This window comes from Micromys minutus, assembly GCF_963924665.1.
Source record: "Micromys minutus genome assembly, chromosome: 8".
In the NCBI taxonomy this organism is placed as follows: domain Eukaryota; kingdom Metazoa; phylum Chordata; class Mammalia; order Rodentia; family Muridae; genus Micromys; species Micromys minutus.
Genome location: NC_137977.1, coordinates 44,421,521 through 44,446,713, shown reverse-complemented (window position 1 = coordinate 44,446,713; position 25,193 = coordinate 44,421,521). Strand labels below are relative to the sequence as shown.

General features: G+C 43.9%; 1 protein-coding gene across 1 annotated transcript; it reads right to left on the bottom strand.

The window, feature by feature from the left end:
• Nucleotides 1–922: 922 nt before the first annotated feature.
• Nucleotides 923–21,413, bottom strand: ISOC1 (isochorismatase domain containing 1). Its single transcript, XM_080919721.1, has 5 exons — nt 21,098–21,413; nt 9,729–9,848; nt 9,402–9,605; nt 7,276–7,392; nt 923–3,414 (listed from the first exon to the last, which is right to left on the bottom strand). Exons 1-5 carry the CDS (start codon nt 21,401–21,403, stop codon nt 3,268–3,270), a joined length of 894 nt encoding a protein of 297 aa, XP_080775847.1. The 5' UTR covers nt 21,404–21,413; the 3' UTR covers nt 923–3,267.
• Nucleotides 21,414–25,193: the final 3,780 nt, after the last annotated feature.

Genomic DNA, 25,193 nt, shown 5'->3' with positions numbered 1-25,193 from the left:
GATAGAGGGGAGAGGAAAGAGATCCCTGAATAAAGTCAGAGGTTGAAATGACATTATCATCAGGCAACTTCTTGTTGATTGGGGCACCGAACCCCTTGGGGGCAAGTTTGATCTTCACTGTCAGTATATCTAACTTCTTGTTGTTTCTTCTTTGTGCATGACTACTTAACAAACTATAACCAACAACAACCAATATCCGATCAATAACCCACCCTACCCACTGGGACCCTAGCATTTATGTACCCTCTGAAATGTCCTCAGAATTCCAAGCATCACACAGCCATAGAAACTATCTGCAGCTGGCAAAAACCATGCCTTTGCTAGAGCAGGAGACAAATCACAGTCAGCTTCTGCAGACGGTGCGAAGCAGTCCTATGTCCCCACACCTGGGATTAGAATGGAAGCATATTCTTATTTCTGTGTTTCTGTAAAGAAAGCAAAATTCTCATCACGGGTTTATTGTTCTCTTCCCTCTGATCACCTCTAGCATGGCTGAGTAACGACTCCTAGTATTAGTGATGAATTGAAACATATGGGACATGGAGTCAGGTAACTGGTTCTCCTTTTACTGTGTGAGTGCAGAAAAGCCATCCCTGTGCCCCAAACACTGCATCTCTAAAGAAGGTATAGAACCAAAATGAACATTTGACTGGGAACTTTTATCTCTCTCCCCAGCTGTAAAGTCATACTTGCCCAAATAATTTTGAAAGAGTAAAATTAACCCACTTAAGCCAAGAAATGTGTGTTTCAACGGACATAAGGAAATATCAGTTTCCTGGCTGGAGTAAGTTACCAGTTTAACTTTAGATTCAGTTTGCACAGAGGATGAACATTTCTGTAAGGCGCCTTCTGCTGTTCCCAGTCCCCTTGAGACTCAATCAATACACTGGACCCTTCTTGCTTACATTCTGAAGTTCTTTATTTATGTCAATGAAAAGAATTTCATTATCCTACAAAGTCACAGACACTTCCATTTCAAAGTATTACAATCAATCAGTTTTCCTATAATCATAAAGTAAAAGCCTTGCCACCTTCTTGGCATGATTAACAAAACAGAAGAGAGAAGGCAGAGTTCACAATTATTCTCAGCTTCCATGTGTTTATATTCCTGTACCCAATACAATGTAATCCGACTCACACTTACTAGCTGATGACTGTGTGAAGATACCCATGTCTTCATCCCTAGACCCTGGAACAGAGATACATGGCCAAATGGTGTTAAGGCTGCAGGTGGAATATGGATGCTAACTGGGGACTTTAAATCACATGAGATCTCAGGCCAGGCAGAAAAAGGGAGTCAGAAGGGACCTAAGGACCCACACTTGTTGCCTGAGAAGATGGAATTAACGGGACAAAACAAACAAAGAAACCAAAACAAACAAAAAACCCCACATGAGCAGATTCAAGAATCACGGAACTGTAGGATATAAGTCATCCCTTCTACAGGCCCCAGTAAAGATCCCATCCTTCAATACAAACTTTGCTCTCAGCCCAGTAAGCCCCAGAGTTCTGCAGAATTGAGATGAAACAGTTGTTGTTTGGAGACAGGGCGTTTATAGCGTTCTGTCAGTGCAGCTACAGGATACTAGTCCAGGGTCCCAGAGCTGCTTCCGCTGTGGAAGAGCCATGGGTACAAGGGAGGGAAATCTTCCTCCATTAGAGCCTTGCTTTGCCAGTGGCAATGCCTTTTGTTTTTAATGAAGGAGGAGAAAAAAGCTAGAATCAGTATCTTAACAAGCACTCCAGATAATAAAAGTTTGAAAAACACTTGATTACATTTATTAGAAATTATTTTTAAACATGGATAATTATATGATGCTTCTTTCTAGACTCATCTTCTAAGCAGTAGCTCTCAGCCTTCCTAATGCTGCAACCCTTTAATACAGTTCCTCAAGTTGTGGTGACCTGACTTTGCTACTGTCATGAAATTCAATGTAAATATATGACATGCAACCCCTGTGGTCACTGCCCAGAGGCTGAGAACAATGGAGCACACCAAGAACACTAGGCTGTGGTGCCTTATCAAGGCTCAAATAAGAAAACACATTTCTACAGTGCTGACAGGAAAACCATGCAGGAACTCCAATGGTCTGGACCTGCAGAAGATTCTCCTCCTTTGTAAGTTCCAATGAACTCTAAGATTATAAATATCAAATTTGTTACCTTTGAAAACTCATTATGATTTGTTCACTAATATTCATAGAGTAATGGGAACCGAAACAATTTCTCCCACATAATATATTCTCTTTAATTTTATACAAGGAGAGTAATGTTCCACATATCACAACATACATGAAAAGTTTTTTTGAGGACTATGAATGAAAGTAGGAAATGAAAGTAAGTTTATTGACAGGTTGACAATGACCACAGTATTACCCCTAAGAGTCCTGTTGATGATGTCAGCCATAACAATGTTTGAAGGGGAATATGGGCATTTTAAACTACATTTTACCTAGTGTTTCTTTCTCCACCAACTCCTGTGTAGAGTAAAGACGCACTCAAAAAGACCGGAAAGACATTAGGGCATACTTCTGTCAATCATCCAGCACTGCAAACCACTCCCATCTGTTGACAACTTTGAAATATCCGAGGAGGAAGTAAAATATTCAGTGGGGGAAAAAAGTTAACACAGACCGTTAGCCAGAGGAAGAAAATCCACAAAGATGGCAACAGGAATAAGGAAATTATTGCAGTCAAGACAGATACACAAGGTCTAAGATCATTTGCTGTGGTTAAGTTGATGCCCCTCACTCAGTAAGTCCAGCAGTCTGAGAGGACTAGATACACCATCCAGAGTCCTGTCTGTCAATGCTCATCCAGGAATCACTGGCCAGTCAGCCTGGGAATCGGAACTACTGGGCATACACTGACATCACAAAGGGTGACTCACAACAGAAAAGTCAAATCATTGTGGGAGGTGGGCTGATTTTGTTCGCTTTTTGTTTTCCCATTAAAGTGCACAGTTTAAGAAAACTTCACCAGAGGATGCACTTTGGAAAGATATAGAGTATACAGTGTAGACAAGACAGGCACCTCCATGGTAATTTGTCTTAATGACTAAAAGCTCGTTAGGAAACAAAGATAAGCAGCACCTGAAGCCTCAGCATCGAAACTAAACACACGCACCCAACGGTCTAGCCAGTTAGGTGTTACTAAGCTGCAAAGAAGGAGCTGCTGTTGACTTAACATATTAGTTCTAGCAGAGACGAGGGCTTGTCTAGCAGTCCTGTCCCTGGAGGGAAGGAGGATCCGGATCTTTCTTGTCTCCTATACTTTGGAAAGCAGACCAGACTCCGGGGCACTCGCCTTAATTAGGTTCTGGATTTCTTTGAACTTCGGGTGGTCTTTGTCAGCCACCAGCTGCAGGAGGACAGCCTCACTAGTGGTCACGATGATCCCAGTTCGAGCAAGACGCTAGAAGAAGAGAAAGGAAGATAAGAAGTGAGCTTGAAAATGAAGATTACATTAAGAACATTAGAAATGGGCCAGCACAACAATTAGGGTCTTCATCTACAGCAGCGGTTCTCGGCCATAGAAATAAATTCAGGAATAGAGAAAGGTTTCAAAACAAGCTGTACCACACCCGTATCTTGAGTACTTTCGGTATTATTAATGGGCTAGAAACAAGTAAGGGAAACAGGAAGCCAGAATCATAATCCATAGGTGGTAGGGTACCAAGCTAAGCACAGTAAAAAGACCAAAGACAAGAGAGTGATGTAAATCATATCGCCTTCTGTGCCAATCAGTTTTTGTCTAATTGTCACTCAAGTTTGGGTCTTCTGGGAAGAGGAAAAGCTCAGGAAGTGCCTCCATCTGACGGACCACTAGTCTGCTAGGCATTCTCATGATTAAAGATTGATGTTGGAGGGCCAGCCCACTTCGGGTGGTGCAACCACCCTGATAAGGTGATCCTAAATTATGTAAAAAGCAAGCCGAGCAGGTCAGACAGCAGTATTCCTTGGTGGCCTCTGCTTCAGTTTTCTGCTTTGAGTTCTTAGCCTGAATTCACTCAGTGATCAACCGTGACATAGGAGTTCAGATGAAATAAACCCTCTCCTCCTCAAGTCGCTTTTGGCCCTGGTGTTTATCACAGCGATAGAAACCAAACTAGGGCACTAGCCCTCCATGGGTGGGGTGCATTCTTCTCAGGACTGTACTGTTTTATTTATAACACAAAAAGCAAAAGAAGCACCCCACTGGAATTTACCTTGTACAGTGTAATCAAAACAGGAGATCATGGGGAATATTAATACTCTTGACTGGCGAAACTGCCACTGGGTACCTATTTATTTAAAATAATCTCTACTACGGATATAATTATAGCTATCCAGACTATTTTATTATTAGTTCGCTTTGCGATAATATAAAATAGATGATTAATCGCATTAAGAAAATAGGGTTCTTAAATACTTTTTTTTTTTTCTGACTCCAAAACAGCACCTGAGGACTTCTCACAATTAGAGCTCTCTGGTCTGGGAATGATTGGCAGAAGCAAAGGGCCTCGAGTGAGGTTTGGGAATCTGCCCCTGGAAAAAACGGAACCACCACATCTTCTGCAATAATGAACTCTACAGAACAACTAGACAAGGGTTATAGGATGGAAAACTGTAAAGCTCCCTAACAGGACTGCTCCTACCAGAGAGACTTTGCCAACTGTCCCAGAACCACAGGAACCACAACAGATATCTTGAGGAGGTAGAGATGGCGGGGGGGGGGGGGGTAGCAAAGAGAAAAGCAGAGAGGAGGAGGTCAGGAGGGGGCAGGGAGAGAATCCAACAGTGGGGACTTTTCCTACTGCTGTATGGATCAGAATCTTGTCCATCTACCCTAATGATCTTCAGTGATGCTGGAAGCTGGTTGACACTGGGGTGTACAGGGCCACTTACCTCAAGATCGGGGTTATAAATAACTGAGCAAAGAACGTGTGTGAGAAGAAAGGTGTGGTATAGAAAATGCAAAGCCTTTAGGACAGGCTCCAAGGTGTTTGCATAGAGCCCACCCTCCTGACAGAGAGGAAACTGGACAGACAATAGTAACAGCTTCTGCTGCTCTGTGCACTTCCTGATCATCCAGTCTGCAGCCCACTTTCCACCAGAATTCAAATGGAGCATTGGAAGATTCTTCCTTACACTTTCAGTCATTCCAGCTGGGCCAATGAAAATGGAAGGTTGGTTCCTTGATGTTCAATCTAAGACTGTAAGTCAGTGATGAAGTACCTAACCCACTTGATATCTGAGTAAAACTGCCCATCAATACAGGGGCATCAGTATAGGGGCATCAAGTTCAAGAGAGGATCTACTTCTACTCTACAACTCTTCTGAGAGCAGACAAAAGACAGGCAGGTACAAGTTACCTCAGCAGTTTATTATACAATTTTGGACAATTATTACCTCAAGGTGGCTTGGCCCAATGGATAACAAATACACACAAGAACATATCCAGTCAATAAGTCCATGCCACACACCGGATGCTGGATAACTAACTATACTTCTTGCAAGTGAAATAAATTTAACAGTCAATATGGATAAGGATTATCTGAAGTAGTTCTGCTCTGAGAATAGAGAAGAAAGGGAGCTCGCCTTAACTTTCAGTTCATATATTTAAAAAAGCTCTTCTGCAAAAGCTTCAGAGACAAACTGAATGATCTCTCTAGAAAGATACAACACAGAGGAGCAGCCTACAACCTGGCAGACTGCTCACCATCGCCTGACCTCAGCTGCAGACACTGCACACCATCACCTGACCTCAGCTGCAGACACTGCACACCGTCACCTGACCTCAGCTGCAGACACTGCTCACCATCACCTGACCTCAGCTGCAGACACTGCACACCACTATCTAACATGCTGTGGTTACTTTCCCACACTCAAGCTTGATGCTTTCATCTACACAGGCTCTTCTGTGTCCAGGCAAAAGAACAGGCTTTCTGTCCCTTCCTAGAACATCTCGGGGCCCACAGAATTAACTGAGCAGGCTCACAGAGACTGAAGGGACTACCGTGGAGCCTGTATGGATCAGAGCTAGGTTCTCTGCATATACGTTCTGGCTGTGCAGTTGGGTGTTTTTGTGGGAGTCCTAACAATGGGAGTGGGGGACTGGGACCCCTTTCCCTACTGGATTGCCTCATCCACCCTTTACATGAGAGTTTGTGTCTAGTCTTTTTGTAACTTGCTATTCTGTGTTCAGCTGATATTGAGAAACCTGCTCTTTTCTGAAGGGAAATGAAGGAGCAGCGAGTCTGGGGAAGAGGGGAAGTGGGGAGGTGGAACTGAGAGGTGTGGAGGGAGAGAAAACTCTGATCAAGATGTTGTGAAGACAGCTGCCCACTGAGGCTGACCTGACAGCTGGAGAGCATTGGTGAATAAGGAAGCTTGGAAAGTGGATTCCGAAGAACTCAGGACTTACGGATAGCTTTCAGAGCCTTGCTGAGATGAGGCAGGGGACACTTATTAGACACCCTCCAAAATGTTTTCAATGGGCATGAGGACATTTAAAATATGAATACTTTTCTACCCATCATGACAATCATTTTAAGCTCTTCACCCCAGGGCTCCAGGGTCTTTGAGGGAAACAGGACAGAAAGACTGTTAGGTGGAAAGTGGCGCCGAGTTTGCAGGAAGCAGTATTTTCTAGACACACGAGGGAAAATGCCCCTGTGAATCCAGCAATTTCAACACCACACAAGACCTCTGCAAGCTCCAGACAGACAAAAGCCCAGCACAGAGGGTGGAAGGTGGACACACAATTCCATGTGTAGCTGAGGAGCCGTTGGTATTTAGTAGCGACTGGGAGAAAGGTGAGTGGGTTTCTTTTAAAGATATGAGACCTGACAGGCTAACCAGGAACACTGCGGGGCTTGGGCCCAAGCCTGAGACCAGACAGGCAGCAAAAACTCGACTTGACGGGAAGGGACTTAAAAAAGTAATCCCAAACGTAGATGGTGAGGGTTGTATATCGGGAGAGGTTGGAAGGGGCTGAAATGCCTAAGAGACATTGCATGAAATTCTCAGGGAATTAATAGAAATATTACAATAAATAAACAAACAGAAAACTTCTACCTATGGTCCCAAGAGAGATTTAATCTTTCAGGAAAATCCAAGAGAAGCCTACCATGTTCTGGAACAGTCGTGTTAAATGTGTATTTTTATATACTCTCCGTGTGTGTGCTGAGGTGATGCTGAGCCGAGCTCAGATTTAAAAGGCACTGTTAAATGTTCAAGGCTCCTACTCTTCAGAAAACCCAATGAAGACGTTACTCGCAAGCAGAACAAGTACCTCGAGGGCAAACATCCTGTCCATCATGCTTCTCGAGGACGTGGCATCAGCAACGATGTGAACCTCAATGCCGCGGCCGACCAGCTCCAGCGCGGTCTGCTGGATACATACGTGTGTCTTGGAGAAAAGGAAAGCATCGCGTGTAAGAACACAGTAAATGGTTGCTGGTGCTCTGCGTGTGTCTTAAAGGGGTGAGAGGGGCCTCTGTGAAGTTTAACAGCATCGCTCTTGTTCTCCAGAGTCAGGTGAGAGCTAAAGCATACCTCAGCATCTCTACAGGCAGCAGAGTTAAAAAAAAAAAAAAAAAAAGACTGGCTTTTATCAGTGTTTCTTACGGCCACATTGAACATACTCTCAGAATACTGTTGAATGTCTAATGACCTTCACCTACGCCCTCTGAATGACCTTGAGAATGCTCTCTCTCAGCACTCAGGCGTAGGACCCCTTGCACTTGGGTTTACGTCTGAAGATGAGGCTTCAGTGCTGAGAAAGCACTGGCGCAAGTGAGTCATACCGAAGTGAAGACAGGCCACAGCAATTTACAATGCAGGCCAGAAAACCAAACCAAACAAACAAAGAAAACAGCTTACAATACACCAGGGCAGAACAGGAAGGACTGGGAACCCAATCATCCTTTTCAGAGTTAGCTTAGGCTCTAGTTAGCCAGATAGTTTTAAGCATAAGTCAGCAATCCTAGCTTTGGCTTATTCATTTAAAGATCAGGGATTATCCAGTGTCCATTACCAACAACTGTACTGTACAGATCCCATCACTGCAGGCACGGGCTTGTAGCACTGCCTCAGCAGAGGACACAAAGCCAAGATTATGATGAGTAAAAAGCATAAGCAAAAGCCAGTGCTTTTGTGTGACAGCGTGTGATGGCTTGTGTACGCTTGGCCGAGGGAGTGGCACAATTAGAAGGTGTGGCCCTGCTGGAGTAGGTGTGTCCCTGTGGGTGTGAGCTATAAGACCCGCCTCCTAGCCACCTGAGGTCAGTCTTCCACTAGCTGCCTTCAGATGAAGATGTAGAGCTCTCAGCTTCTCCTGCTCCATGCCTGTCTGGATGCTGCCATGTCCCTTCCTTGATGATACTGGACTGAATCTCTGAACCTGTAATCCTGCCCCAATTAAATGGTGTCCTTATAAGACTTGCATTGGTCATGGTGTCTGTTCACAGCAGTAAAACCCTAACTAAGATACAGAGCTACACAAACAAGAGTTCCTCCCTGCTACCATGACTGAAGTAAAGATGACTGAAGTTAAGACTAAATCTTTCTGTTACAAAAACCTATTGTGATAAAAACCTTATTATGGGAATACAACCATATTAAATGAAAGCTACTTTATTGCACTGAGTGGGTCATTTTGTGCACGATGTTTGTGATTTCAGTCTAAGAGCTGTTTAGAAGTCAGAAGAAAGCTGAGTATGGTGGCATGGTGCTGCTGTTTCTGCACTCAGGAGGCAGACGGCAGGAGGATTGCTGTAAATTCCATGTCAGCCGAGGCTACACTGTAAGCCCCGTGCTACACAGACAGGTCATATCTCAAAAAAAATACATGAAAGAAAATGGAATAAACCAACTGAAATTGGCACTGGGAACCCATGAATATGTTTTCCCTTTATAAGGACACATACACACACACACCTATTTGAAGGACAATGAACTATACAACTTTGGGGATGCATGAGGTGGGGTACAGCACAAAAAATGTGCCTCCAATAAAGTCCAGACACACATGGATAAAAGTAATGCCTTTGGGAAAAACGTCTTCCGAAGCAGGCAACAGGCAGTTCTCAGAGCAGCCAAAGATCACACTGGCTGAGATTCAAATACAGCTCTGCTCACAGGCTGTCTGACTTCGGGCAGGGTATGATACCTCTATGCCTTAGTTTCTTATCTGTGGTACAGGGGACACAGGGTCCGTAACTCACAGGGTTGCTGTGAGGACTCAAGGTGTTAACAGCTACAGAGCATTTAACCAGTGCCCTGCAGGTGGAGAACACACAACAGGCGGTGGCCATCTTCCCTCAGTACCATTCACCAGCATCCTAAAACCAATACTGCATTCTGGGAACGCTGAGTTTGCCCACAAATGGTGCACTCCGAACCCAAAAGGGAACTTACTTCTACTCCGAACAACACAACACTCCGGACGCCCGGGATCTCAGCTAATGCAGCTTCGACTTCGGGTAACACCATAGAAAACTTGGTCTTCGGAAGAACCAGTTTTACACCTGTTAAGTCAATTTCTTGAACAGTGCTGCCAAGTCCTTTGGGATACTGTTCTGTTATGATAACTGGAATCCCTAATATCCGAGCTCCCTGCAACTGAAAAGCACCAAACAAAAGTGTAAGAAAAAGCTGTGCTGAGCAGAGATATAAATGCACATTGTGTTGAATACAAATATGAATGCGTCAGACAATATGGAACAAGCAGATGCAGGAGCATACCAGTCTCTGCCCCACGCTAATGATGTCTCCAAAGTACTTGATGGCTGGACGGAACCTTTCCTGCATGTCACAGCAGAAAAACACAGTGCTCGGAGGCGTGAGATTTCCCAGGGTTGTAAGCTGGAAATAAAGAAGACAAAAATGATCTGGTGTCTGTATTACACTGACATTTATTTCCAGTGATGTCACTGCAAACAGAAAAATGTCCCTATTGTTTGCCTCAGTAGCTTAAACAACTAATACAACTTGCAGAAACGGTCTGAATTACCATCCCCCAAAAGACGGTGCTCTCCACAAAGAGTTCTCCAAACAGCGTTTGGTACAAAGGGGGGAACATTACACAAAGGCCAACAATACATAATGCTTAAACAAGTTTTAATGCATTCAGAGAGAAAACATTTTAGTCAATTAAAAATATGTATCTATGTTTCAAAAATTTCTTTCATCTAAGGAGAAATACTTAACATAAGATGTTAATTTTTACAACAACACACTTGAATAGCATTTCAGTATAAAAATATAAACACAAAGAACATTCCTAAAAAGTTAGGCAGTTATGTGACTTGAATATTTTTATGTTCCTTTGTGGTAGCTTTAAAAGTATTTTCTTAATATCATTGTGAATATGTCACCTTCAAATCAGAAAAAAATATTTACATTAAAATGTAAATATGACAATGGTATTACAGACAGAAATTAAATTTTAAAGTGACTCATGTAATGAGAGTCACAACTGAAAAAAAAATCTGTAGCAGAGACTCTGAAACATAGAAACAAAGTCTAAAAGCAGGCTGATTCATAGCAAATACAAAGTCACTACTATAAAGTGTAGGGCTGGAGAGATGGCTCACGGGTTAAGAGCACTGTCTGCTCTTCCGAAGGTTTTGAATTCAATTCCCAGCAACCACATGGTGGCTCACAACCATCTGTAATGGGATCTGATGCCCTCTTCTGGTGTGTCTGAAGACAGCGACAGTGTATTCACATAAAGTAAATAAATCTTTCATTTAAAAAAGGGAAAAAAAACATAAAAGTCTGAAGATGTCATTTGCAAGGTGACTTCTGGAGTGGTGTAAATGACACCTGCAAACTGGGAAAGGGGAAAGGGAAGGATGCTGGGAAGGGACACACCAAGAGGGAATCCCAAAACATCATCAGGAGAGGAGAAACTAACGAATTGGTAGGAAAACAGAGTGTCACATTCCCACGATCCACATCTGCAACAGCAACAGCTGGTGTAGCAGCTGCCAGGTGCAAGACTGCTTGGCTACACACACACACACACACACACTCTCTCTCTCTCTCTCTCTCTCTCTCTCACACACACATACACACACACACACACACACACACATACACACTCTCTCTCTCACACACACACACACATTCTCTCTCTCACACACACACTCACACACACACACTCACACACACTCACACACACTCTCACACTCACACACACTCTCTCTCACACACACACACATACACACTCTCTCACACACACACACTCACACACACACATTCTCTCTCTCACACACACACACACACTCACACACACTCTCACACTCACACACACACTCTCTCACACACACACACACTCACACACTCTCTCTCTCTCACACACACACACTCTCTCTCACACACACACTCTCACACTCACACACTCCCTCTCTCTCCCCCTCCTGTCTTTCCCTCTTTCTCTGCCTCTAACCCTTCCCCACACCCCTCCCTTTCCCAATAAACTTCCTTTATACTGTGCTTATGGCACTCTGTGATTGTTCAGGGGAACCCTCAGCAAGGGCCCACCAAGGTAATCCTTCTGCTGCAGCTACACACTGAGTTATACCACAAAGCATAACAGGTAAGTAGCATAAGCCAACATTCTGGGCCCAGTGTGAACTACTTCACACTGAGGACAGAAATTTAACCTCACTGGATACTTAAAAGCCCAGAGCCCTTTATTTTCCACTTGCAAATTAAAGAAAGCTCTGCAAAGGACTTGGTTGTTCCGGAAGAAACCTGTGTCATTACTCTTCCTAGTCACCCACTAAGCCCCCTCTAGTTGCCCTGTTTTGCATCCCCTAAAACCACCCACAGGTATCAATTATTAATAATATCCTGGAGAAGTCTGTGTCCCAATTACATGGTTGTAGCCTCTGTAGCAGCTCCGCCCTAGCAGCAGCCTCACCATCTCTGCAGGTGGAGGACTCCAGAGGAGACAATTCCTACCTGGATTAAAGGAGCCACTGAAAGAAATCTTTTATCCCCAGTGCAGCCTGCTCTAGGATGGCTTTTGTCTGTGTTCCTTGGGGCCTCGACTGCTTTCATCTCCCATTGCAGCTGAGGGTACAACGTGCACTCTCTCATCACGGGCAATCCGTAGCATACTGCACCAGAGTGTGAGAGCCACCTACCTACCAATTAACACTACAGATTCTAACTTCACCAACAAAACATGGTTAAAATGAGGGCTCTGCGCTCTGGCTGTCTCCTCACTCTGTTTTTAAATGATACCCTTTTTATTTCACATTTGTTTATTTAGTGTATGTGTGTCCGTGTCTGTTCGAGCTTAAGGATTTATACTAGGAGATCAGAGGACAAGTCCTGGGAGACTGGTCTCTCCTTCCAAGACATGGCCTTTGGGATTAGATAACAGGTCATTGTGCTTGGCAACAAGAGCCTTAATCAGCAGAGCCAGTGTATCTGCCCAAGACCTGCACTGTAGTCATTTTCAAAGTGAATGTGATCTGCACACAGAAGCTGGGAAGACCATTTTGTGTATTCAGGAGATTGTTTCTGAAAGCAATCACTACTTGTGATTTTGCATTTTAAAATCCCAGTAACCATTAAGTCTTAGTTACCTATGCTTAAAAAAAATCTATGTTTTTCTTTCATAATTTTAAACAGTGAGTATCACAGTGCTATTGTGATTACAGTAAATGATAGAAAAACACTTTGCCTACGGGCCGACTATTTGAAATTACAGTCATAGAACTCAGCCAGACTGGCCATTCCACTAAGCAGCAAATTTTCACAGGAAACCTGACAAGTATTATTAATGAGCTAATAGGCCCTGAAATGTGCCCAGTTCACACAGGCTCCCAGTTCACACAGGCTCCCAGTTCACACAGGCTCCCAGTTGTTCACACAGGCTCCCAGTTCACACAGGCTCCCAGTTCACACAGGCTCCCAGTTCACACAGGCTCCTAGTTCACATATGCTCACAGCCCCAACTCTCACATACTAACTCAGTCTACATGGCCTAACCCTGTAGGCCCCACACCAGACTGGTAGTCTGCATTCTAAATTCACAGAAAGTTAAGTTAGAGAGTTTCCAACAACTAGAAACAGTGCTAGGGGCAGACAAATTAGGGACAACAGGAACTGACAGGGGAGATGGAAAAAACAAAGATCTAAAATATGAAAAAGCAAGCCAAACTCAGACCCACCGGCATCGAGTGAGGTAGTAATTTATTCTAAATTAGAAAAATTAAGTTCTAGTATTCATAAAGAATAGGCAAAAAATACAAGAATATATCAAATAATATACTATTTTACAGGAACCACGAGATCAAAATGGTCAAAATATTAAGTAACCAAATGTAAAAGAATAAATCCTTACCTAGCCAGAAATCTGGAGATATATATATATATATATATATATATATATATATATATATATATATATATATATATGTTCTGAGGGCAGAAGAGAAACAGCCTTCAAGTCCCCCCCCCACCAGAACCCTTTTCAGTAAACAAAGATGTTAAAGTGAATAGTGACTCCTTCTCTTGTAGAGGTGGGATTCCTGATTATGTGAGACTCAGACACTTCCCTGTACCCTTGAAATCGGCTGCAACTGGCAACATCTGCCCGGGGTAGTGTGAAGGCGGGAGTACCTGACACAGGGAAAGCTGACAACCAAATCAGCTACGGGGTTCTTATGCAGGCAATCAATAATTCACACTGATAAACAGTGTAGGTACTTCAGAGTCCCACAGCCTCAGTCTACCCATAAGAAAAACACCCCACATGTGAAAACTTGGGGCATCCCACCAAAACACCTGACTGGGGCTTCTCAATGCTGCCAAGGTCATTTGTAATAAAACCAAAGACAATGCCACAGCACAGAGGAACCAAGGTAAGCATGGAAAATGGTTTTAACTGTATCCTGGACTGGATCCTGGATAAAGTCATCCTGAAAAACCAAACAGAGAAAAGACAGGAGGGGAAAACTTGTAAAAACCAGTGTGCAGAGAGGCTGGAGAGATGGCTCGGTGGTTAAAAGCCTGCACTGCTCTTCCAGAGGACCCAGGTTTAGTGCCAGCATGCAGTGAGTGGCCCATAATTGCCTATAACTCCAGATCCAGGTGACCTGATGCCCTCTTCTGAACTGTACACACATGCATACACATATATACTAAAAAAATGAAAAATAATAAAACAATTAGAGAAAGTCCAGTGTGCAGCTCAGTTAATAGTAGTGCACCATGCTGGTGGTCAGTAGTGATAAACCACAATAAAGTACAACATTAACAACAGAGGAGCCCTCGAGGCAGAGGAACAGAAAATCTGTATCATATATGCAACTGCAGCATTAAAAGTTTTAACTTTTATAAAATGCAAGTCTTACTCAAAGTAAAAATAATGGCATCCCTGGGATAGAGTAGTTGGAGATTTTTTTGTGACTGTAGTCAGACTGAACAAGCTAGAAAAGAAAGCTTCGAGAGAAAATGGGAAAAACAAACAAAAAATTCTAATCCTGTTATCTGCCTAATCCTGTCTATCCCATAGATTCCAACAAGATGCCATAACAATTTAATTTGATTATAATTCAGGAATTTTTTATCATGACTTACAAATTTTAGTTCAAATTAAATTGTAAGTTCCCAGAGATTATTGTCAACTGCCCAAAATATACAAGTTATAACTTCAGTCTGACCAGCACAGCCATACCAAGAGTGGATGTGACTAAATAGTTTCAGAAGCAGAAAATGTATCATTTGCAGATCAGCACAGACACAAGAAACACAAGTTATTTATACATATGCATGAATATACACATTTAAATATAAAGGATCATTATAATCAGTGACTTCCTGAAACGAAAGTTTCGGAGACAGAATTTAAGTATAAAACTTTGCCCACTTCCCTTAAATCAGCCACAGTGTGGCACTGACCTGAGATGCCATACTGAATAGAATAGCTACAGATTCTTCACAGAAAAAAAAATTGATATTCCCATTCCCTGGCCATGTGCTGTCTGATCATTTAACAAAATGCCCACTGGCTGGCCACTGGGGAAAACAAAACAATGGCTAGCCTAGGTTAATGATTCCTACCAGTTCCTGAAACAGAAGTAGGATATGGTAGCACACTGCGGAACAGCGTCCCATTCCCCCTTATAAAGTCAAACTTCAAATTCCTTCAATGGAGCTGGAGTCACTGCAGATAACCTGACTTACAATAAAGACACCCACTAAGTAAGGTCCATAAGTAACCGAAGATGGCTGGCGTCCCTATGGGAAGGAGATACTTATACAGAGAGATGGACAGACATACATAGAAGGATATTGGGAATTGGTTCTAATGCTTTGCCTTAATTCGGCTCCCCAAATCAGGAATCTGTCTGTCTAAACACTAAAGGTCCCTGTCCCCAACTGGTTTTTGATTGATCAATTAAGAGCCAATGGCCAATGGCTGGGCAGGATAAAAGAGGTGGGACTTGTAGGTTCCCAGAGGAAGAAGGGTCAACTATAAGAAGGTGTAGGAAGGACTACCCTGGGAAAGAACGGGAGGGAGTAAAGCAGAAATGGAGGTTCAAGAAGGAAAGCAGCCCCTAGAAGGTCTGCCTAGAATTGTCTTAAGCAGCAAAGATAGGGACCGGCCCAGAAGAAGTCAGGGCAGCAAAGAGAAAATTCAGATTTAGGAGGAGTTAAGTCAGGATGCCAGAGGGGAGTGTTTGCTGGCTGTGGGGAGTTTTAGAAGTGCCTGACCATTGAGCTAGTCGAGGCATATCAAAATTAAACTGGTGTGTGTGTGTGTGTGTGTGTGTGTGTGTGTGTGTGTGTGTGTGTTTCATTCTTGGGTGGCTTCAAGCACCCCCTGCCAGGAGCACAGAGCAGATTAATTAATTCACTGATGTACAAGAATGCCTTGACCATGAAAGCAGAGAATGGAGTGACTGCATCTATAAACCACAATCTTCCACAAACATGGGGTAGAGAGAAGCATGAAAAGACTCTTCCTCACAGCTCCTAGAGGGAGCCATCCCTGCCCATGCCCTTCAGTCTAGCCTCTGGAAATGTAAGAATGTCTGTGTTGTTTCAGCTCCTCAGTCAGCAGAGCCAATGATAGCCCCTGTGCCAGAGTAAGAAATCTGTTTAGGAGTGGGGAACTTTTAAAATGGGTGATTTTTTTTTTCCTTTTAAAATGGGTAGCCTATTACAGTTAAGATAAACAGGATCTACCCAAAGGGGATCTGGGTACCCTTAGAATGAAGCACCCACTTAACACATCAAAGTGGATCTGGCATCCAGCTTCTCCCAGCATCCCTCAGTCCCAAGGCATTGCCAGAATGCCCTGCCTTCTACTCTCCAAACTTTCTTGTCCAGGGTCCAGGTTGCTCTTCCTTCAGAGGCTCTTCCCTGTACAATCCAGCCATTTTGGTTACCAGCCCTTTCTTTTTGTTTTTTTCTTTTAAAGATTTATTTATTTTATGTATGTATGTATGTACGTATGTTGTGTGTATGTATGTTTATGAGAATACTGTCTATACTGTCACCATCATCAGAAGGTTGTGAGCTACCATGTGGTTGCTAAGATTTGAACTCAGAACCTCTGGAAGAGCAGACAGTGCTCTTAACCACTGAGCCATCCCTCCAGCCCCAGCCCTTTCTTTTTTTAACCTGTTCTCCTCTTTGTGCCTGCTTGTGGTTCCTCCCTCCCCCCCAACCCTCCCCCTCCAAACCACAGGACAGCTCAGAACTTTCACTCTGGACTCTGCCTCTTTGTCTACAAGAAACCTTCTCCCCCACCACATCTAGGGAAATTTGTGTCCTATCTTTTCATCTCTTATTTTCATCCAGTTTTTAAGTTTTAAGTGTTTCCGATCCAATTACATAGCTTCAGAAGTATCAACTCATTTAAAACAGACTGATTCCCCACCCCACATACTCGACCTTCAAGGCTTCTAGACACAGCCCACCGAAGCTTGTGGGTATTAGAAGCTGAATAAAAAAATCGGTTTCCCTGCATGCAATTACATAAATGTAGGTAAGCCACTGACATCTTCCAATATAATTTCCTTATCTTTTGAACAGTAAGAAAAACAGTATTTTTCTTCAGCTGTGGTGTTATCCAGCAAAACAAACACTAGAGTCAGCACAGGCTGGGAATCGCTAACGAGGTTAAAGACAATTTACCATTAAGATCCCTGTAGAAACATCAGTGCGCTAATTTAGTCTGCAGAATTCAGAAACCCATTCATAAAGCAGAGCGCATTTCCAGACACCACCGAAGGGCTCATCGCTGTATGATTTATTTTTTGGCAAAACAGATTCTGAGTCTTTTCCTTTAGATGGCAAGAGAATATCTCACTTTTTCTTTTATAGCATGAGTACCTTCCTTGGACATCGATGTCCCTGGTATAACATTAACCCTGCAACCCAGAGTCTGAGCTCTCTGACTCCCAAGGAAGACCAGATGTGCCTACCTGAGAGCTGAGACCTAAAGAATCTCTTACGAGGCCTCAGGGATGAAAGGATAAAGGTGAAACTGGGCTGAGCCAAGAGCATAATGACATTTAAATCTACATTAAGATTCCCCATGGCTAACTAAACCTAAGGAGGAAAAAATAAATCAAATGCAGGTCATAGCTCCCTCTCTCAAATACAGTTTATTTATAGGTAGCAGCTAATTTACACCCGAGGAACAAACAGATACATTGTTTTGGGAATTGCTCTGCAATACTCAGACTTTGTAAGTGGTCCATATACCTCCATAATTGTATCATCCCACAACACCCTCTGTCTATCAAACCAAGAGTCTGGAGACAACACCTTGAACTCCAGATCTAGGCATCTCTTCTCAGTGGCCCCTAAAGCACTCGGCACCCCAGATACCCCCAGATACTGCCATACACCCTGCCAGGATCTCCACTCAGTCTGAGCCTGAGCTTATCCATGGAGTTTTCCTGTGACACCCCTAAAGGAAATGTCGAGCAACCCCAAGTTCTACTTTACAGCCAGCAAGCCACAAGCAGACCATATTCCTTTTTCTCTTCTTTCCTCCTTTCTGATCGTGAACTTGACTGTCTCTTCTAGTAAAATGTCTGCACGTCATCCTCATAAAATAAAAAACTTACTAGACCACAAAAACTGGGTCCAAACCTTCTCCCACTTATCCACCCCTGGAACAGGTCAAAATAACCTGCCTAGGGGAGCTCACACTTCCTGCCCTGGAAATGCCAAAGCCTTCTGTCTTGTCTGGCCTGCATCCCTTTCCTCCTGCCTTCTGCTTGGGCTCTACCTATCCTGGGCAAGGCCTGTGACAATGGCCTGCCTTTACCCGAGTCTCCAGCAATACATGTCTCTGTCGCGCAGACATGGAAAACACCATATGAAAAAAGTACAAGCGTCATAAAGAGACCTAAACTTCTACTCCTCGACCTCTTCATTCACCTCTAAATCTGTCAGACTCCAGACACACAAAACCATGAATGAAACATGAGCTATGTCTGTCTTCAGCTACCTGAGACATCAGCAGACATTTAGTCACTCTGACAGTGTATATGTATATGTATATGTATAACAGAAGGAGTCCCTAAAAAGTTTACATACATAGGACTGACAATAGATGTCTTCAAAATCCACTCTGCCAGCCACAGGGGCAATGTGGCACAACCACCCACTATTCCACAAGGTCACAGCAACAGGGAGGCAAATTAAGAGTTCATTCTAGAGTGAGAGTCTGTGAGCCAGGGCCACAGAGGCTCCAGGGCCTGCATTTGGAGAGAGGCGGGGACAGAACACAAGCAAAGGACTGCACAGAATGTGCCTTCTCTGCTCCTGGGGCAAAGGGCAAGGGGCCTACCACCTCCACCACTCCCACCTCCCTAGAAGCCACTGTGAGTCTTACTAAGTGACAGGTGTCCCTTGGAAAAACAGCAGGGAACAGGGACAGAAATGAACCAGCAGAAGCTTAAGTCTGGCTTGCTCTCCAGACTACTCAATGTTCTTTTCATCCAACAGGAAAAGAAAGCAGTCATGTTACTGGAGATGCTCAGACACACACTGAGGACTTGTTCATGCTTTGTCAGGCTCAGCCATGATAGTCAGAATCCAGGGCAGTCTCCCAACCTTCCTACCTCTACGCTCTGCTCCTCAGAGAGATGGCATTACCATCTCCACCAAGAACCGAATCCAGGCCAGGCCTGCATCTACAGAGCAATGCACTCACAGATGCCACTTCTATGTGGAATGAACTCTCCGGGACGGAAATCACCCATGTTAGTAAGTAGAGTTATACAGACATGTTCCAGGAAATATGGTAGCAATGACAGAAAGTTACCTTTTCTGAAAAATACATCCCCACACATAAATACATGTACATTATTTCATGTGCTATGTAAAATATTCTTTCGTATTACTTCCAACTATGCCGGGAGAGGCACATGACTGAAAGTATTTCAGTTACTAAAGTGAGATTATGAAAGTTTCTGTAAATACTTCAAAATATAGACATATGTAACTGGTGAGCATATGAATTCTTGGCTTACTTAGTGCAAAAAATCATGTTAATGAATACAAAGAGTATTGCTATTATTATGATTATTTTATTGAGGGAAAGTAACAATTAGTAAAATGTGAATATGAAAGTGTAAGTATTTCAAAATACAGATATATATAACCAATAAGTGTAAGGATTCTTGGGTTACTTAACGAGAAAAAAGTACTATTTGTTGAGATAGAAAAGAGTATTTCTACTGTTACAGTGATTCTTTTAGACATGATTACAAAAAAAATCGATTATACATAAAGTATTTCAAAAGCCAGAATGACCTGAAATTATACGTTGCTTTTCTTCAAGCATTGTTTTACACATGCATACCACACACACACACATACACACACACACACACACACACACACACACACACACACACACATTGATATTTAGACTCTTTAAGAGTTGAATCACATCTTGAAATCATCAAAATACAAAATTCCTACCCTAGCACACAGAAAAGCAAATCTAAAGCATGTCGCAGGTAGGTGCCCCTCTCCCTCCCAAGGATACCAGGATATGGTTGACAAAGAAGTCTGTGTCTTCAACACAGCTCCAGACTTTCTTCGGTATTTTGAGCCTGGCCTTCTAATGGATTTGTCAAAGGTGAATCCAACATATTGGATATTTGGCAGCGGTAATCTAAACGGACCTTTGGAAGGCTGCAGAGAGGCAAAAGCTAGAACTCTTAAAGAGATAAAAACGGAGAATCTTAGACACTACAGAACGCAGCTCTCCGTCTGGGCAGCAGGACAGATCACTCCACCTCCTGCAGCCTCTCTGGCAGGTAGCCCATGAACTCTGTCCTCCGAACTTATCAACTTTAATCAAGTTAAAGTACTCCCTTTGGAGCCATAGATGCTGGGGGAGGGGCAGCACAATCCAGTCGTCTTTTGAGTACAGATGATAAAAAAAAAAAAAAAAAAAAACAACAATAAAAACTAGGGGGAAAGCCTCTCAAAATGGCACTCAGATATGAAAATTCCCTCTACCCTCAAATGCCACATTTCAGTTTGTTTTCCAGAGAAAATACTTAGCAGTTCTGCACACAGAGAAGAAGAAAAAAAAACTATATATGCCAAAGTTAACACCTATCTCCTTTCCTTTCAAAACCATGCATTCGCCAGGGAATTCTCAGATTTTAAGAGGAGGCGATTGCCCCGCATTACAGCCCGGCTTTTTAAGCAATATAATAATTAATAAACTCCAATCCTTAGGTCCAACTTCCTCAGCCTAGAATTCACAGGTATTCACGCTGGATATTTAAGTGGCGGCTGCAGTTCCCTTCCTAGGTTGGCACCAGGACTGTCACCAAAACGAAAGGATAAGGGAGCCACCCCAGTGAAGTTTGCATTTCTGCAACTGGTTAGCCCAACTCCCTGGGAACAAGCCCTAAGGCTCACACTGCCCACGATTCTGCAGCGCCCGTGAAAACAAGAGCAGGGGTGACCGCGGGGCCACGCAGCCGGCTGCGGCACAAAGGCGCGGGGCACTGGGGACCACACGCGTGGGGGCGTGGGCGGCCGGCGCGGGGGGAGGACGTGGGGTGGGAGGGTGACCCCGCTCGCCGGGGGGCGGGACCCACCTGGATCTGCAGCGGCACCAGGCGCAGCTTGCAGCGCTCGCTCACCGCGAAGCCCTTGGGCAGGTCCACGTACTGGCCCCACTCCTCGGCGAAGAGCTGCACCACGAATTTGCGGTGCATGTCGAGCTGGTCGCCGTACAGGCTCAGGAACTTCTGGATGAGCACGTCGTAGCCCGCGCCGTGGGGCACCGACGCGGGCCGCGCGAACACCGAGAAGCAGAAGAGCACCGGCACGCCGCCCGACGGCGCCCCCGCGCCCACACCGCCGCCAGCCAGCGCGGCCACCGAGGGCTCCGCCGCCGCCATGTTCCCCGCGCGTGCGCGCCGCCTCCGCGCGCCAGGCCGAGGGGCGGGCCCCGGATGCCGGAGACCCGCCCGCGCCGCCCCGGGGCTCGGCGCCTGCCACCGGCGACACGGTCACCTGTGGCGCGTAGGGCGATGTGGACCGGACGGCAGTCGCAGGCCTCGGCGGAGGACCAGACCAAGCTGCAAGTCACCATCTGGCGACGCAGGATCGAGACCCGGTCCTTCCTGATCTCGCGCTAGTTTTCTGAGAAGGCTTGCTGTGGGAACTGGAGAGCCAGATCGGAACTTAGGGAAACTTAAGGATTTCCCTTTTTAAAGTAGGCACAAAGCATCACCTCCGTAATAAAACGACCCTCGTGGGCGCTATGAGATGTAGCAGTTCACAATAATTAGAGCAAGACCCTTGACGTCAGATTCCAGGGGTGACGGGCTCATGAATATAAGCATGAAATTAAATATGAAATAGTAGACATAGTCTTATAGAATCATGTTTTTGTTTTTGTTAAATAACGTTTTTCAGCTACAGCTGCTATTTGGAACTGATGGTTTGTATTTTTTCAAGAAACTGAAGTACATGTATTTTTAAAATGCATTTATAAAATGTATAATTTTTTGGTAGAGAAAGTGATTTTCGTATCTGTGTGCTGACACTAGCTTTTGGCAACTTCATATAGTCATCCTGTCCCTGTGATAACATATCAAATGGCATAAATAACATGATACCTGCTGGGCATATTCTCACTGGTCTGTGGCAAGCAGTACCTCACTATAGTAGAAGAACAGGAATTATTCTCAACCATCTACCTTTAGAGCAGTAATTGGATCTGCTTAAATAAATGATAATGAATAGGAACCCCTAAGTGGACATTAAAGTTACACATGACATACAATTCTCCTAACTGACAAAATCACTATTACAGATAAATGCTCGAATTGGTCTTAGATAGGATTCTCAGGAACATAGCTAATTAGCAGCTAAGCACTTTCAGAATTCAAATTCTGAGCCACTCAAGAAACGTGATGATTCGGCGTTGATTAATATGTTAATATGCTTCAGAACAAACCTCTCAGTGGATTAACACATTGAATAATTGATTCTTGCTTTTCCTCTTAATCAGCAACACTGACAACTGTGATCACTCTTTTCTTTAGAGTCATAATCTCGACTTCTCTTAGGTACCACACTCTTCCTACTGCCCACTTGGACTTAGTTTTAGTTTCTTTGTGTATGTTCCCTTTATTGCCCCAAACTCTAACCCAGCGCTTCCCAACCTTCCTAGAGCTGCAACCGTTTAATACAGTTCCTCATGTTGTGCTGACCCCAACCATAAAACTATTTTATTACCACTTAATAATTGTAGTTTTGCAGCTATGAATCATATCCTGAGAGGATTCCATCAGACACACCAAGAAGATATGAAGTCCATTAAATACACTTGACACCAAGCACAGGAAAAAATAGACAACACGTGTTGCCTCTGAGTAGGTATCCTGGACATTCATGTCACCCGCTACTGTCCCAAAGTACTCCTTTCTAAGGTCCCAAAGGGATGCATTATTACCAGTTGATGGGAAACATGTGACTTTATTTTGTAATGTATTGGCTCAGTAGAAAGATGAACGGCAGGTATCCCCCCACCCCCACCACCAAGTATGCAAGGCTTCAGGGGCATGACCTGGTCATACAGTTTATGTGGAAAGAAAAGATTCCTGCGCTGAGATTATGAAATACACATTAAAGTCCCCGATGAATGGCCTGGCCAACGAGTCAGACCTGGTACATTGGGACCAGAGAGTTGTGGTCACGTTCCCCAAGGAGAAACTGCTACAGAAAATGTGCTAAAGCCTATTCAAGCTTACAAATAAGTGAGCCTCAGACTGTGGCTATTTTACTGGGCTTTGACAATTGCTGAGGGGTAACCCCTAACTTACTTTTCTAAGTATTGGCCTGGTTACCACCTCCCCAGCAGTGTACCCCAAATTCTTGCTGTTTCACCTGCCCATGTGTTCATGGTACCTCTCCTTTCCTGGTGCTGCTGTAAGAGTTGGTGATTCGATGACGAATGATACCCCAGACTCAAATAATATGCAAAAGCAAAGAGTGTTTTATTCTGCAGAAGTCCAGCATGCTGGGGTCAACCACTTACCAAGATGGAGACACGCAGGTGAGCTTGCAGGCCCAGTTTAAAGCACATTAGGGGAATCCTAGGGAGAGGCAGGTGGCCTTTATCTTGATTGGTTGGCTTCATCTTTAGGGGTGTGGGGATCTTTGGGATTGCCTAGGGCTCTGGGGACATTCCAGAACCTTTGCTGGGGGCTGATGGGTGAGGGGCTGGAAACTGTTGCTGACTCACTGCTCTTGTCTCAGGCCGGGTAGCATGGCAGCTTCTGATTGGTTGCCTGCACCTGTGTGTGTGTGTGTGTGTGTGTGTGTGTGTGGTTTTTTTTTCCCCAGTAACTGACTTGCCTTGATTTGTCCAGTTCTGGGAAAAAGAAATTTAAGCGTAGTCTCCTGACCCGAGCATTTGAAGCCTGTCATAGAGTCATCCTGTCTCAGTCTTCTCTGTGCCTTCTCCCCTCTCCCTGTGGTCTCTCTGACTCCTCTGGCTTCTCCACCCCTCAAAACCCACCTACCTCTAATCCCTTCAGTAATTGGCTGTAGCCATTTTTATTTAACCAGTAGTTTTAAATTATGGAACAAGGCTTGCACAACAAAAACGTTATAAAATATGAGAATTCTCCCATCGGCCTTAGACCTTCAGTCAGGTGCAGAATTTAGCATTACAGTACGTTGCTACAAAACACACCTCAGCAGAAAGCATGCCACTCACATAGGAAATCAGAGTATATGACCACCAACACCTGCAATTCGGCAGTAAGAGACAAATGATCACGTTGAAAGGGGATGAAAGATTACTTGTCAGAAGAAAGAGAAATGCCCAAAAAGCACACAAATTTGTGTGCCTCAAGAATTCGGGAAGGCACAATGAAATGTATACAGTGTTCTACTTCGAGTCATTAAAACAGTTAAAAGACCCAACAGTAGGTGCAGACTCCTGCTTCTTTTGGATCCTGGAACCCTGGCTAAGCGCAGAGAGGGGATGAAAAGGGACAGACACACAGACACATGTTCAGTGAAGCTAGAATAAGATGGGGTCTCTGACCTACCACTGCCACCTAGAACACAGAGCCTAGAACCTCTGTGTTTGTGTTTGTTGGGCACAGCGATAGGGGAGGTGGCGGCTGTTTTCCACAGGAGGTCTGCACGTGAGCAATTTCTCTGTGCCATTTTGTCACAGCGACAGAAAAGTAATTAATATATGTGCATAAAGATACAAGTTCGTGACTGGTTTAAAATCAGAAGATAAAAGAGTTGACTGAGTGTTCATATCTTTCTGTGACACATACCCGGAGACTCTTTTTAAATGTCTCCTGTCCTCTTGTCTCTGTAGTATTGTTATCTGTCACGGTGTCCAAGGCAGCTGTAATTCTGACCTGGTCTGTTGTTCCTAGCTGTCATATTTTCAAAGAATTTGCTTTCAGAGACACATTTCTATTTTAGTACATTCACTTCTCCACAATCATCCTTTGAGAATAGAAAGAGTTTATAATTTATTGTGTTTTGAATTTCGACATTTCTATGTATTGCATCAGGATGTTTCTGTCCAGCGTGGAGTCTGCTTCATTTTTCAATAAATAGACTCCTGGAATGGGAAGGAAAAAATTCATCTAATAAATTCTTTCCTAAACTGGAAAATCCTGTTGTCTACAAAATTTATCTTAAGGTCTT